The 15502-nt window shown below is 55.7% G+C and overlaps 1 protein-coding gene across 2 annotated transcripts in view; it reads left to right on the top strand.

Moving 5' to 3' along the window:
* Tbc1d24 (TBC1 domain family, member 24) overlaps window positions 1–8916 on the top strand; it is a 15171-nt gene extending 6255 nt beyond the window's left edge. The window contains exons 2-10 of one of the 2 annotated variants that reach the window (XM_013011442.1): window positions 1290–1399; window positions 2000–2051; window positions 2962–3959; window positions 5413–5571; window positions 6528–6591; window positions 6888–6983; window positions 7281–7515; window positions 7841–8035; window positions 8833–8916. In XM_013011442.1, coding sequence (XP_012866896.1) covers window positions 2995–3959; window positions 5413–5571; window positions 6528–6591; window positions 6888–6983; window positions 7281–7515; window positions 7841–7995 — 1674 coding nt within the window. In that variant the 5' untranslated portion in view covers window positions 1290–1399; window positions 2000–2051; window positions 2962–2994 and the 3' untranslated portion in view covers window positions 7996–8035; window positions 8833–8916. The remainder of the gene's footprint in view (window positions 1–1289; window positions 1400–1999; window positions 2052–2961; window positions 3960–5412; window positions 5572–6527; window positions 6592–6887; window positions 6984–7280; window positions 7516–7840; window positions 8036–8832) is intronic. The other variant, XM_013011443.1, reaches the window with a different exon arrangement.
* Window positions 8917–15502: the final 6586 nt, after the last annotated feature.

Genomic DNA, 15502 nt, shown 5'->3' with positions numbered 1-15502 from the left:
TTGCTTATGTGGTGCTGAGGAATCGAACCCAGGGCCTGGAGCATGCAAGGCAAGCGCTCTACCACTGAGCCACCATGAGTGTTTTCTATAGGAAAGTCTCTGTAAACCCATCAGTGAGTGTAAGCCTGAAACACTGAAAGTGTTATGACCTTCTTCATGGAAGCATTATCCACAGTAACCCAGAGGTGGATGTAACCCACGTGTCCACCCATCCACAGGTGGTAAACAAAACTGATCCCTCCATAGACAGAATATATCTGTGCCTTGAAAGGATAAGAATCTGTGCCCTAGCGTGGCAGAGCATGCCTACAATCTCAGCATCAGGAGGGAGGCTGAGGTGGATGAGGGAGGGTTTGAGGACTGCACAGAGAGGCTCGTGTCATCCCACTCCTCCCTCCAGGAAAAGAAAAGGAAGTTCTGCTGGTGGCTACCCATGGATTAACTTTGAGATCATTGTGCTAAGAGAAATAAATCAGTCAAAAGGACAAATAAGCCAGGTGCCAGTATAATCCTGGCTACACGCCTGTCATCCCAGCTACTCAGGGGCTCTGAGTTCTGAGGATTGCAGTTCAAAGCCAGCCCAGGCAGGAAAGTCTATGAGACTCTTATCTCCAATAAACCACCCAAAAGCCAGAAATAGGGCTGTAACTCAAGTGGTAGAATGCTAGCCTTGAGCAAAAATAGTTCAGGAATAGTACCAGGGCCCAGAGTTCAAGTCCCAGGACTAGCACAGAAGAAAAAAAAAAAAGGACAAATAATGTACTCATACAAGGTACCTAGAACAAATTCATGAGGACAAAAATTAGAATAGTAGGTGCTGGGAAGGTGGATTAGTGGTAGAGTGCTTGCCTTGCATGCATGAGGCCCTGGTTTGATTCCTCAGCACCACATAAACAGAAAACGCCAGAAATGGTGCTGTGGCTCAAGTGGTAGAGCGCTAGCCTTGAGCTGAAGAGCTGAGGGACAGCGCCCAGGCCCAGAGTTCAAGCCCCATGACCGGACCCCAAAAAAAAAAAAAGGAGGGAGGGAGGGAGGAAGGCAGGAGAGAAAAGAAGGCTGGAGTTACTGTTTAAGCAGGAAAGTTCCACTTTGGAAAGGTGGAGAGGGTGGGGCCATAGTAGCACAGCAATGTGGAAGGGACTTGGTGCCACTGAATTCTGCCACCGGGCCAAGTGGTAAATTTCATGTGTATTTTACCACACATAGCACCATGCCAAGATGTGTTCTCAGGACAGCCCTACCCATTAGATTTTTACTTCGTAATTCTTTTTCTTTTCTTCTATTTTCAGGTGAAGGTTCTAGATGCAAGAAAAACCAGAACAGTGTAGTCATTTGCCAACACCCACTGAAGCTGACTCCTGTGACATCTCTAGATTCTTGGGCTGTCCTGGGCAGAAAGGTTCGTGTGATGTGCATGGAGATTCCATGCTGCCCGTGCAGAGCGGCAGCCTGGGGCAGGGGCAGGTGTCAGAGCTCCCTGTCCAGAGTCTGGAGTAGCACATTGCCAGTTGGAGTAGCTGCCCACGTGACCAGCCAGTACCGAATCCCAACACTGGCTCTGTGGGCCCAGAAATGTCTGGTTCCCAGACCGGCATGTATGTGCTGCGATTTCTCAGCTCTCCCCACAGTAATTCCATCCGGAGTTACCTACCGAGAACCTAGCTTTCAAGCGGGCAGGATCAGGAAGTTAGGAGCTGAGTTCAGAGCTCCATCTGACACGGGGAGCAGCGGGTGCCCGGCCACCTCGCAGCGGCTCCCGCACTCCTCTCACAGGCTCCAAGAAGGCATTGCCAGCGGTCTCCTCTGATCCTGGCTCCTCGGTAGATAGCTGTCAGGCCAAGGAGTCTGAGAGGATCTCCCCAGGTGGAGAGCTGTCTGTAGCCGTCTGGGACCCAGTCCAAGCTTCTTACTTGGAACCACGTGACAAGTTTGGTGTTGAGAAGTTCTCAAGGACTTCTTAGAACTGCCACTTTGGTTTTTTCTTTCTTTTTGCTTTCAGTCTTGGGGTTTGAATTCCAGGCCCTGTGCTTACAAGAAAGGCGCTCTACCACGTGTGTCCTCGGTCCAGCCCTGCCACATATTCTAAATGCAGTAGTACTTTACGGATACTTTTTAGATGCCGGGCGCTGGTGGCTCACATGTATAATCCTAGCTATCAGGACGCTGAGATTTGAGGATTGCAGTTCAAAGCTAGCCCAGGCAGGAGATTCTTCAATTACAGAAAAAGCCAGAAGTGGGCGCTGTGACTCAAATGGTAGAACGCTAGCCTTGAGCAAAAGGAGCTCAGGGGTTCAAGCCCTGGGACTGGCAAAATAATAATAATAATAGGGGCTGGGAAGTTGGCTCAGTGGTAGAGCGCTTGCCTTGCATGCATGAGGCCCTGGGTTCGATTCCTCAGCACTACATAAGCAGAAAAAGCCAGAAGTGGCGCTGTAGCTCAAGTGGTAGAGCGCTAGCCTTGATCTGAAGAGCTGAGGGACAGTGCCTAGGCCCAGAGTTCAGGACCCACAACTGACAAAAAAAAGTAATAATAAACACCTTTTTTTTTTTTTGGGGGGCTTGAACTCTGGGCTTGGGCGCTGTCCCTACACTCTTCAGCTCAAGGCGAGTTCTCTACTGCCTAAGCCACAGTACCACTTCCGGTTTTCCAGTAGTTAATTGGAGATAAGAGTCTCAAGGACTTTCCTGCCTGGGCTGGCTTTGAACCGTGATCCTCAGATCTCAGCCTCCTGAGTAGCTAGGATGACAGGTGTGAGCCATCAGCTCCTGGCCACTTTTTTTTTTTTTTTTAAAGCAAGAGTACTTTTTAGAAAACGAGACAAAATCTTTAAAAGGTGACTTTTTTTTTTTTTTGGATGTGTGTGCTTCAGTTTTACAGGGTCTGGGATGGCAGGCAGGTTGGAGGGAAAATTCTGGAAAGGGGGCTGGATGATTTAACGACTCTGTTTTCCTTGCTGGCAGCCCAGGGCTCTCCTCCCAGGCACACCAGGCGCCATGGACTCCCCGGGGTACAACTGCTTTGTGGACAGGGACAAGATGGATGCTGCCATCCAGGACCTGGGGCCCAAGGAGCTGAGCTGCACGGAGCTGCAGGAACTGAAGCAGTTGGCGCGCCAGGGCTACTGGGCTCAGAGCCACGCCCTTCGGGGGAAGGTGTACCAGCGCCTGATCCGAGACATCCCCTGCCGCACAGTCACGCCGGACGCCAGCGTGTACAGCGACATCGTGGGCAAGATCGTGGGCAAGCACAGCAGCAGCAGCCTGCCTTTGCCCGAGTTCGTAGACAACACACAGGTGCCCACCTACTGCCTGAACGCCCGGGGTGAGGGCGCCGTGCGCAAGATCCTCCTGTGCATCGCCAACCAGTTCCCCGACATCTCCTTCTGCCCCGCTCTGCCGGCCGTGGTGGCCCTGCTGCTGCACTACAGCATCGACGAGGCCGAGTGCTTCGAGAAGGCCTGCCGCATCCTGGCCTGCAACGACCCCAGCAAGAAGCTCATCGACCAGAGCTTCCTGGCCTTCGAGTCCTCCTGCATGACGTTCGGGGACCTGGTGAACAAGTACTGTCAGGCGGCCCACAAGCTCATGGTGGCCGTGTCTGAGGATGTCCTGCAGGTCTACTCTGACTGGCAGCGCTGGCTCTTCGGCGAGCTGCCCCTCAACTACTTTGCCCGGGTCTTTGATGTCTTCCTCGTCGAAGGCTACAAGGTGTTGTACCGAGTTGCTCTGGCCATCCTCAAATTCTTCCACAAGGTGAGAGTGGGCCAGCCCCTCGAGTCAGACAACGTGAGACAGGACATCCGCATGTTCGTCAAGGACATTGCCAAGACGGTGTCCCCCGAGAAGCTGCTGGAGAAGGCATTCGCCATCCGCCTCTTCTCCCGCAAGGAGATCCAGCTCCTGCAGATGGCCAATGAGAAAGCGCTGAAGCAGAAGGGCATCACCGTCAAGCAGAAGAGGTAGGCCGGCCCTGGGCGCTGTGTGTGTGTGTGTGTGTGTGTGTGTGTGTCTGTGTGTGTCTGTGTGTGTGTGTGTCTGTGTGTCTGTGTGTCTGTGTGTGTGTGTGAAGCCTCTGCAGCCTGCAAGGGGTCTCCACACAAGTGGGCAGCTTTGGTGTGGTACATCCTTGGGGTCTGAGCGTGAGCTCATCCTGCTGATCGCTTGGTCTGCTTCTGGCCATCTGTCTACCTGGCCCCATGAGGATAGAAAGACATGAGAAAGCAGGAAGGGGCTACCTGGCTATATCTGGAATGAGACCCACAGGGGCCTGCCCTCAGGGACCAAAGCCCATGGCTGAGGGGAACGCTGGACCTCCCATGGGTCAGAAGATACAGCGGGGCCAGGCCGGCTCCAGGAGTCTTGTTGGACAGAGCATCCCCTGCTGCGCCCTCCACAGCCGCTGGCTGGCTTGGTGTGGCCTCCGTGCCCTGGCGCAGCCCCCAGGAGCGTGCTGGTTCACAGCCCGTGCTGAGATGGTGCTGTAGGCATGGCTGTTGGCATGGAGTTCTCTTTCTCCTGGGCCAAAGAAAGTGTGATCAGGGATCGGGACCCGCCACTAACTTCTCCTTGTCTATTTTATTTTTCTTCTCCGTGTCCGTTGCTTCCTCCTGTTTTTCAGTGTCTCGCTTTCTAAAAGGTAGGTCTGAAACCACACCTCCACACCTGGCTTCTCTGCTTTCCTGCTGTCCCACTGTGAGCTGGCTGCTTGCTGTTTCTCAGGGCCTGGCTGGTTCTCATGGGCTGGCTTCCACGCACTGCCTCAGCCTGACTCCAGCACGGTTCATCTGTCTTGTCTGTCTGTCCGTCCATCCATTTTTCTGCCTTGGCTGTACAATCTGCCGGTGCTTGGCTAGTCCCGCAGCACTCTTCTCACCAGAGCTATAGTCTGTCTTGATTAATGAGAGAAAAGTTGCTTTTGTTATCTTCCTGTCCCCTCTCTGTAGCAAGCAGGGGAAAAGGGGGGTGGGGATAGGGAGAGGGGAAGGGAAGGGGGCATCCCAGAGAACAGATCGATCCTGTTTGGCACCTGGAACCAGGCTCTGAGCCTGGTTGAGGAAGTGAGGTGTCCCCTTTAGCTTAGTTTCTTTTTTTTTTTTTTTTTGTCGGTCGTGGGGCTTGAACTCTGGGCCTGGGCGCTGTCCCTCAGCTCTTCAGCTCAAGGCTAGCGCTCTACCACTTGAGCCACAGCGCCACTTCCGGTTTTCTGGTGGTTTATTGGAGATAGGAGTCTCACGGTCTCTCCTGCCCGGGCTGGCTTTGAACCGCTATCCTCAGATCTCAGCCTCCTGAGTAGCTAGGATTACAGGTGTGAGCCACCAGCGCCCGGCTAGCTTAGTTTCAAGGAAAGGCGCTGGGCTCAGGCCGGGTGTGTGGTCAGGGCTGGGGGCACTGACCCCTCCCTTCTTTTTGCAGGCAGTTTGTGCACTTGGCCGTGCATGCAGAGAACTTCCACTCAGAGATTGTCAGCGTGAAGGAGATGAGAGACATCTGGTCGTGGGTCCCAGAGCGATTTGCCCTCTGCCAGCCCCTCCTTCTCTTCTCCTCCCTGCAGCACGGGTACAGCCTGACCAGGTGAGGCTCTGGAGCCTCAGGGAAGTCGCATGGTGCCCTCAGGCATATCCTGCTTGCCACCTGCGGGAGGTCACGGGATGACTACAAATGAGTCTTTGAGCTTGGGCCTCTAGGGAGGCCCAGCCTCACTTATGGAGCCTGAGAATTTGAAGCCCTTTTTCTGGGCTTCTGTTATCCCAGGCTGCCCAGACTTTGAAGGTCATTAATGCATACACTACAGCTCCGGGGGGGACGTAGGGGAAGAGGTAGCCTTCCGCCTCAGGAGGGCATGGGACCGAGGGGAGGACTGAATGGGACAAAGCCCGGCCTCCTGGCTCCTCTCTCTCCCCACCCCTCCCCCTGTGTGGCTCACTGGCCTGGCGCAGGTGGCAGTTTGCGTGGCTGAAGCTGTGCCAGCCTGTGGCTCGGTGACTCCACCCGCCACCCGCGTGGCATTCTGGCCGGGTCTCCCCCAGGTAGGCCTCCCAGCCCTGGGGCAGCGTGGGCAGGATCACCCCAATTCAGCACTTCAAGGCTCAAATGAGTTAGTCACAAACTCTGCTTGTGACCTGGCAAGGGTGGTGCGGGCAGAGTGGCCCAGCCCCACCCAGGCCCGTCTGCAACCGCCGTGCAAGCATTTTAGCACAGCTGGAGCCACTTCGCTCAGCCTACAGGGCCACTCGCCAAGCCGACGTGCCGGGCGGCCGGGACCTGTGCTCTCCTTCAGCAAGGACCTCTTCCTCTGGGTCTCCTTTGCCCACGGCGCCTGGCACTGGGCTCTGCCCACAGGGGGACATGTGCCGTGAGGCTTCTCCCTCCCCTCGCACACCGGGGCAGGTGCCGGGGCAGCAGCAAGGCGCGAAGGTGCACACGAGACAGCGGAGAGCGGCCGCTCGGGGCTCCTGGCTTTGCAGTTCGGCGGCTGCCGCAGGCGGCCGGGAGGGACGCAGAGCAGCATGTGTGGTCTCTGTCTGCAGGTTCTACTTCCAGTGCGAACGGCATGAGCCCACCCTCCTGCTCATCAAGACCACGCAGAAGGAGGTGAGGAGGCCCCGACGGGCCGGGGACCCGGTCTCAGGCCAGCGTGCCCGTCACTGGGCTGGCACCACCATCAGTGTGGACACGGTCCATCCTGGGAACTTCTTCCTGAACTTGAGGGCCTGTAGGGGAGACAGAAGTATCGGGAGGACCCAACCTCAACCCTCTCCCCACCCACCTTGCTCCTGGTGGGGAGCTGTAGCACCCAGCCCCCCCAGCTGCGACTGTGACTGTCCCCAGCAGGCGTGCACCGGGCAGTGTTGCTGAGGGCCAGGCCTCAGCCCAGCCTTCCTCCCCAGGTGTGTGGCGCCTACCTGTCAACAGACTGGAGCGAGAGGAATAAGTTTGGCGGCAAACTCTGCTTCTTTGGGACTGGAGAATGCTTCGTGTTCCGGGTAAGTGGGGCCGAGCATCTTCTGCTGGGGAGTTGTGTGACCTGAGCCCTGGCACCCTGGCTTACGTGGCCCTGGCTTGTTTCTATGGTGGCGGTCCCCCTCCAGGGCGATCTCCTTTGCCTCTAGTTCCAAATGCCCCCCACCTCGAGAGCCCACCCCCCCACCGCAAGCCAGCGGGGCCCAGCTGGCCCACCGCAGAGTGGTGGACTGGAGACGGCCAGGGCTGGCGGGGAGGGGCAGAAGGCGCCCAGCGGGTTGGCATGTGCCAGGAACTCACGCTTCCCCGTTCGCCCTCAGCTGCAGCCAGAGGTGCAGCGTTATGAGTGGGTGGTCATCAAGCACCCAGAGCTGAGCAAGCAGACAGCATCCTTCCTGTCCTCAGAGACCACTGCCACTCCCTCCCCCTTCAGCCACCCCGTGTCCTCAGACCCCGCTGACCGGCTCTCCCCCTTCCTGGCTGCTCGGCACTTCAACCTGCCCTCCAAGACCGAGTCCATGTTCATGGCGGGGGGCAGCGACTGCCTCATCATCGGTGGGTACCCACTCCTTCCACGCCAGCCTGGGCCCGGTCTGTCCTGCGAGGAAGGCCAGGGTGGGGTGGGGGGCGGGGGAAGGCTGAAGCCCCCACGTCCAGCCAGAGGTCTTACCTGAGCCCCGTGATAGCAACAGAAGAGGCCCTGTGCTGCCGGAGAGACCAGGCAAGGGGTTGGGAGTCATGGCCTAGACAGCAGGTTCCAAGGGCTGGGCGGGGAGGGCGGAGGTCAGTGGGAGATTTAGGGCCAGGAGGGCTGGACTCCTGGCGGGTGGGAGGGGAGCGGTGCTGGGCACAGGTGGCCACTGACCTCAGCCTCCCACAGGGGGAGGTGGCGGCCAGGCGCTCTACATCGATGGGGACTTGAACCGGGGCCGCACCGGGCACTGTGACACCTTTAACAACCAGCCCCTGTGCTCCGAGAACTTCCTCATTGCCGCCATAGAGGCCTGGGGCTTCCAAGACCCCGACACCCAGTGACGGCCTCTGCTGACGGAGACTGAGCCGCGGCTCTGGGCAGGTGGGGCGTGGCCTGGGGTGGGCAGGGTCGGCTTACATCATGGGCACCGTCTGGCCCTGCGTGGTCTGGCTGCCCTCCACCTCGGGGATGGGTTGGTTCTCCCCCAGTGACCAGCTTCTCTGGGAAAGCTCAAGAGATGCATTGCCCGCTCCAGCCCTGCCCAGAGCCCATGTGGGGAGCACAGGGTGCTCGTACCCAAGCCCCTGGCTCTTTGTGGAGGGGTTCTGGCCCCAGCTTGAGCCTGTGGAAAGTACGCCGCTGGCTGGTCCTGAGCCTCATCTGCACCCAGTGAAGGGCGTGGGGAAAAGAAGGACCTTCTGCCCAATGTGGGCCAGTGCTGCCCCCTGCTGGTGTCTCCTGATATTGCGGTCCTCCCACAGCCTGGCTTCTTGCTCAGCCTTTGGACTTGCTTCCTGCATCCTGCAGGACCGTCCCCTCCCCCCCTCCCCCCAGGCCCCCAGGGGCATTTCCTCCCTCATGGCACCCAGTCCCACCTCCCCCAGAGCTTCCTCTCTGGAAGTTACCCTGCCCTAGAGGCTCCCCTCGACTGCATGAGCAGTCATGGGATAGGAGAGAAGAGAGCAGAGTGTGTGCTGAACACACACACACACACACACACACACACGGACACGCGCACGCGCGCACACACACACACATACACACGGGTACGCACGCACACACACACACACACACACACGCGTGCACACACACACACACACACACACACACACACACACACGGCCCTGGGCCGGTGGGAGGCACCAGAGGGAACGTCATGTTTCCTTGTGTTTCTGCAGAGCCAGAAACTCTCGCCAAGCCTGGTGGAGAGTCCACAGCCGAGGAGGTGCATCCGGGCGGCCTTCCTCCATTGCCAAGGACCTCCTGGAGATGCGTGGACTCGTGGGGGCTGCCCAGCCCTCTCCAGCCCCCACAGTCTCTGTGCTGCTCTCCCTCCCTCCCTGTGGCCGCCCGCGCCCGTCAGCATGGCATGCCTCCCCAGCCCGACCCCTCCCTGCTCTTCATCGGGCCCTGTGCCCACGTCCTGCCCACCCGGCACCTCTGCCACTACTCTGCTTGGATATTTGACCCCCCAGCTCCCCCGTGGCTTGCCATGTGCCACAGTCTTCTGCGTGCTGCCCCTGTCCCTGTGGCCTTCGGGCCACTGAAGCCTGCACTGGCCCAGTGCACTGTGGGTACTGTGAGCACTTCAGGAAGCGCCACCTTCCCATGACACCCCCCCAGGGCTCCACAGAGGAAAGAAGGGAGAGGCAGTGACCCAACTGGCTACCTGGGGGCCGCGGAGGCCTGGGTCTCGGGCACAGGCCTGCGTCCCGCTGCACATGGCTGCCGCTAGCACGCCTCAGAGATGCCATGTGCCAGGCCGGGGCTCTCTCTGTGCGGGCTCATCCCACCCTGCGGCAGGGTTACGGCGACGCCTGCCAGACCCAGGGCAGGGACCCTGCAAGGCCTGCCAACCCGCTGAGCCAAGCGCGGGCCCCTGGGAGGGGCCAGTGCTGCCCTGCTCTACCCCCCGGGGAAACACCGGGAGGGGTGCCACTGCCCACCCCAGAAAGCACCGCAGGCCTCCCACACCTCCCCGTGGGCCCGCCACCCGGGCTTGTACCGCAGACTTTGGTGTTCATTAAACACCATCTTTGGTTTTCGTCTGGGGGGAGGGGTGTTTATGAGACAAGGTCTCACTACACGACCTAGGCTGGCCTCCAACCCCACGTCCTGTCTCAGCTCCCTGGGAGTGCTGTGATCACAGGCGTGGACGCCTGGCTAAACGCTGTCTTGTTGCGTCATTAGCTCCCAGCTGAGTCCGCTGTCCTCAGCCAGAGGGGCCGGGGCTTCCCCAGGCCCAGCCATCGTGAGAGTCACGTGCGTTGTTACCGGGACTTTGAAGGCCCTTTGAAAATGAAGCCTTGCAAGAAAAGGTGAAGTGAACCTGAGCACTGCTTGTGGAACTCTGCCGGCAGTCTGGCATAGGAGTGGGCTGCCCACGGAGCCCTGCGGTGGCCATCCTGGGGGGTGTCAGCCCAGGAGACCACTTGCTATTTGCACATCAGAGAGGAGAGTTCTTTGCTGTAAAGGCATACACAAAATCGTTCTTTTATTACCATACTTTGGGGCAATACTGTGGTTTGAACGCAGTACTGTGCTCACTAGGCAGGTGCTCTTCCACTTTCTATTAGTATGAATAGGGTCTCACTATTTTCCCAGACCAGCCTGGATTAAAATCCTCCTATTTACACTTACCATGTAGCTGGAGGACAAGTGGGGGCCAACATTTTATGAAGATGATCTCCTTTGCTGTCCTCAAATTGCAGTCCTCCTATCTTGAGTACCTAGGATTACAGATGTGAGCCCCTACACCTAGCTAAAAATACTCAGTTCTTCAATTTAGTATCTTGGCTTTTTTTTTTTGTCAGTCGTGGGGCTTGATTTTGTCCCTGAGCTCTAGCACTCTGCCACTTTGGGTCACAGCTTACTTCCTATATTCTGTTGGTTAAATTGGAGATAAGAATCCCACAGACTTTTCCTGCCCAAGTTGGCTTTGAACTACGATCCTTACATCTCAGCTCCTGAGTAGTTAGGATTACAGATGTGAGCCACCAGCGCCTGGTATAATATCTTTTTATTCCTGACTTTTCTACAAAAAGGAAAGTATGATAATTTTTATTTTTACTCTTATTATTGTTCTTTTTTTTTTTGAGTCCGGTCATGGGCCTGGGCGCTGTCCCTCAGCTCTTCAGCTCAAGGCTAGAGTTCTACCACTTGAGCCACAGTGCCACTTCCAGCTTTTTTCTTTTTGCCTATGTGGTGCTGAGGAATGGAACCCAGGGCCTCAAGGCAAGCGTTCTACCACTGAGCCACCTTCCCAGCCCCTTATTGTTGTTCTTATGACTAGATACTAAATATCCTGAGCACAATTTATTTTATTAATGTTTCCTATTCCTTGGTTATTAGCTTTTCATGTTAAAAAGTGGACCAACATTTGATGGACTTTCATAATGAATTATCATTTTTAGAAAATTTTAAACATTTATTTTGAAACCAAATATTGAACCTAACCTAAGCCAGTTCATTAAATTAAATGCATTTGTTATTGAAGATCATATGCCTGAAGGGCCTTAGAAAATCAGCTTTTTAAAAAAAATTTATGATATGACTGCAAGTCACTTGTATTTTATGAATTACTTGAGTTAATTATTCAACTGAGTATTTCAGTTTTTACTTTAAAAGAAGCAATTCTGGGGCTTGAACTCAGGGCCTTGGGGTCACTTGGCTTTTTCACTCATGGCTGGTGCTCTACCACTTGAACCACACCTCCAGTCCAAGGATTTTATATTTAACAATTTTCTTTTTGTACCTTCTTGTTTTGTTGGTACTGAGGTTTGGCTCAGGGCCTTGTACTTGCTAGACAAGTATCTGCCAGTTTGAGCTGGGCTGGCCTGCATTTTTTTGTTTTTTGGAAGTGATTTGCAGAATTGCTGCTGATATGGCAGTTTCCAGAGACCCCTGCCTCACCTTCCAGTGTTAAGATCAACACAGAAACTAGCACGGGCCGGTGCGGCTAGCTCAGGCACAGAACCCTATCCAGATTGCCGATTGCCCCTACAGGAATGCATTTAATTTTTACAGATAATTACTTTGTCACATTTCTTATGAACTCCAGCGTATCATCAGACTCACAGGATTAATAGTTGCTTCCGGTTAGGCAGAAGTCTCCAAGTGGACTCTCGTAGCTTTTCCCACTCAGCCTGCAGGGAAGCGTGGTTTGGGTGAAGGCCCAGGGAGCGGGCGTACCAGGCTGGCCTCACACTCTTCCTTCGTGTGTACGTTGGGTAGGAAAGTATGTGGATTTTTTTTTAATCTGGTATAAAAGTGGGGAGGTGGGGGGAGATTATTTTTTGTAGTATGGGGGCACAGACTCGGGACTTGGTGCTTGCTAGGTAAGCACTGAACCACCTAAGCCATGACTCCAGCCGTGAGTTTTTAAGGATCTCCTTTCTGTCCGTGTCTGATTGTGCTCGGGAAGTCAGCAGTGACTCCTGCCCAGCTGCGTGGCTTGGACACATTGTCAGTCTGGATTCATCCCTCTGTGGTGGGACAGGAACCGTCCAAGCAAACAATGCCTTGCACGGCATGCTGGGCTCCCAGCTGCGCTGCGTGCCCCGCTGCTCAGGCTGCTGCGGGGTGAGAGACGTCGCGTCCGCCGCCACATTCGTGGCTGGGAGAGGCCAGCAGGGCTGTGCCCATCCAGGAGCTCTGTGGATGGCGGGGAGGCAAATGCCCTTGGTCTTGTGGATATTGGTTTGAAAAAGAGCTCTCTAGCCAGGCTGGTGGCACGTGTGGAGCAGAGGACCGAGAGTGAGTGCGTCTCAGGTCAGCCTGGGCCTACATCGTGAGATCTTGTCTCAACAAAAACTAGCGGTCACCGGATTGACCCCGTGGGGCATCTGTGAAAACGTGGGTGTCATAAAACATGCTCACAGAGCTCATGTGCGGATTGGCCGCCGAATCCAATTTGTGAATGTGAAAATACGTGACGTGGTGATGTTCAGTTGGTGTTGAGTCCTAAATAAAATGAGTGGTAACCGAGGGAGCAGTGTCATTGTGAAACGGAAAATCCTCACAGCTCGGCACCTTCCCCAACAGCCACCCCAGACCTTGAGGTGGAGAGGAGGCAGCTAGACGGAGGATCTCAGCTGAGGGCAAGAAGTTTCTCTCCATCAAGACCCGTACGTCCTCGGCTGCTTTTGCCACCATGGCGACACCGCCAGCCAGGGAAACCATGAGCCCCCTGTTCAAGGCATTCCAGGAGTCCACCAGCCTGTCTCTCTCCCTTACCGACGTCCTCGAACAATTCCAGCAGGTTTTATGTGTTTTCATAGATGCAAAGAACTATTTCAGCTCTATTCATCCTTAATGCAAGGGCTTCTCTACTGAGGTTGGGGTGCTGCGGCCTGGCCCCGTCTGAGAAGTCGGGGTCTGCTAGCGTGCAGAGGGCGCATTCATTCAAGTTCAAACATTTTTCCTTCCAGTCTACTTCTGGGCCTTCGCACACACTGCTGACCACACTTATTCCTGGAGACTTCTCCCAGGGGTTCCCCACTGAGGCTGAATTCTCTGTTGCACAGCTTTGTAGGATTTGGGGTAATGGCTGGTCTCCTGTCCCATACCCTGCAGGCCACCAGTCCCCTGGGAGAGACGCATCCTTCCTCCTAGAATGAACAGCCAGGGCACAAGGCAGGCCCTTGCTCCTCAATACTGCCTGCACCAGTGTTCTCGCACCGCCGGCTGAGGGCTATCTTGTGGTTGGCGTGCGTGCTGTTACAAGCCAGAATTGGGCGGGCAGAGCTGTGGCCAGCATTTTCTGCGTGTGCCTCTCTCAAGCTGGCTCCGTGGGTGCCAGTTAGAGCCTGGCCCTTCCCTCAGCCACCCCCACCTGCACACCGGGCCAGGTCTGAAGCAAGGGTCCCCCGCCCCCCAGCCGGCCACACATCTACTTTGTCTCGATAGAATTCATGTGATGGAACCAGCCCCACCGGCTGGTTTCAGCAGGCAGGAATCAAGGGCATTCACGCATTGCTCGGCCCCTACCTCTCTGTAGTTCCCAGTGTTCCCAGCACCCCAGAGGAAACCCAGTTCCCATTCCTTCCTGTGGTAGGGGTTTTGAAAAGTCAGGCTGTGCACGCAGTAGGAAACTCACGCAGGAGTATGCACAGTGTGATATCTTCCAACCCCCTAGACTCTCCACTCCCCCCCCCCCCAGATCCTCCGGAGAGATCTCCGGATCGGCTGCCTTTCCCCGGCCTCATGCAGTGGAACAGGTCCGTCAACCAGCTCCAGTCTCTGTCCCGCTGTGGGCAGTGCTGATTTGGAATTCTCTGTGACTTGTCCAGACAAATTGGATCCTTATAGGCGTGAGCCACCAGCGCTCAGCTGAAGTTTTCATGTTTTGATAGTACTGGGGTTTCAACTCAGAGAGTCATACTTGCTAAGCAGGTATTCTACCGCTCGAGCCGTGTCCCAGCCCTTTTTGCTTGATTTGGGGGATAGGGTCTTGCATGTTTGCCTAGGCCAGCCTCAGACCTTGATCCTCCTGTCGGCGCCCCCCAAGTGGCTCAGATGACAGACACGTATCTCCAGGCTTTAGTGACCACTTCTCCCGGGATCACCTGAGCCCGCGGCAGCCCCTCTTCTTTTGGAGCCACGCCTGCGCTTAGCAGCTGTGTTTCCAGCTTAGCTGTGAAGGTACCACCTCAGGCTTCCTGTTCCCCTGGGTGGCTGCCGGCTTTATGGTGTTGGGGACTCACTGGTCCTTGTGTTACCAGAGCCTTACATAGTGTCTGGCACAAAGTAGGTCTCTAAAAACGAGTTCAGTGGAGGCTGGCACCGGTGGGTGAGTCGCTCCAGTGATCTCAGCTGCGGAGGAGGCAGAGAGCCAGAGAAACTCTCTTTGAAGCCAGCCTGGGTAGGAAAGTTTGCCACAGGCCAGGTGCCTCTAGCTCACAGGAGGCTGAGATCTAAGAATGGTGGTTCAAAGCCAGCCCAGACAGGAATGTTGGTGAGACTCTTACCTCTCCAATAAAGCATTAGAAAACTGGAAGTGGCGCTGTGGCTCAAGCGGTAGAGAGCTCACCTTGAGCTGAAGAGCTGAGGGACAGCGCCCAGGCCCAGAGTTCAGGCCCCATGACTGACCCCCCCCCAAAAACAACAACAGTGTTCTAGACTTCTCCAAAATAACCTGCAAAAAGCAGAGCTAGAGGTGTGACTGAAGTGGTAGAGCATGAAGCCCTGGGTTCAAACAGCCTGGAGCTGTGAGTCCTGACAGCTACTGTGGGGTCTGGGATAGGCCTCCGCAGCAGGTGTGGGGCCCCTCTGGCTGTCTGCCCCCAGCAGGTGGTACACTGAGAACCTGCTTCCCAGGCAAGCCCAGCCCCAGGCCCTGGTTTACTGTAGATCAACCAGAGTCAGAGAACTGTGCACTACCCCCTATCTCTACCGCTCAGACCACCGGTCCAGCCCCGAAACTAGGAGAACCAATCAGGCTGGGTGACTGAGACTCAGGCCTAAAAGCTCAGCTACTCTAGAGGCTGAGATCTGAGGATCTCTTTGAAGTCAACTCAAGAAGACAAACAGGTGAGCTAAAGTAAATCACATCTGTCTTTAAACCTCCAATAAGCCAGAAAAAAAAAAAAACAGCCAGAATTGGATACATGGAACTGGAGTCCCATTGCTGGAGTACATGCGTGCACATGCACACACTTATGCACACACATACACACACACACATCAGACCTCTTTTTTTTTGGTCAGTCATGGGGCTTGAACTCTGGGCCTGGGCGCTGTCCCTCAGCTCTTCAGCTCAATGCAAGCGCTCTACCACTGGAGCCACAGCGCCACTTCCAGCTTTTTCTGCTTACGTGGTGCTGAGGAATCAAACCCAGGGCCTCCTGC

Source organism: Dipodomys ordii, unplaced genomic scaffold (assembly GCF_000151885.1).
Source record: "Dipodomys ordii isolate 6190 unplaced genomic scaffold, Dord_2.0 Scaffold14, whole genome shotgun sequence".
Classification (NCBI taxonomy): Eukaryota; Metazoa; Chordata; class Mammalia; order Rodentia; family Heteromyidae; genus Dipodomys; species Dipodomys ordii.
Note: the sequence above shows the minus strand (reverse complement) of the source record. Positions and strands in the feature narration are given on the sequence as shown.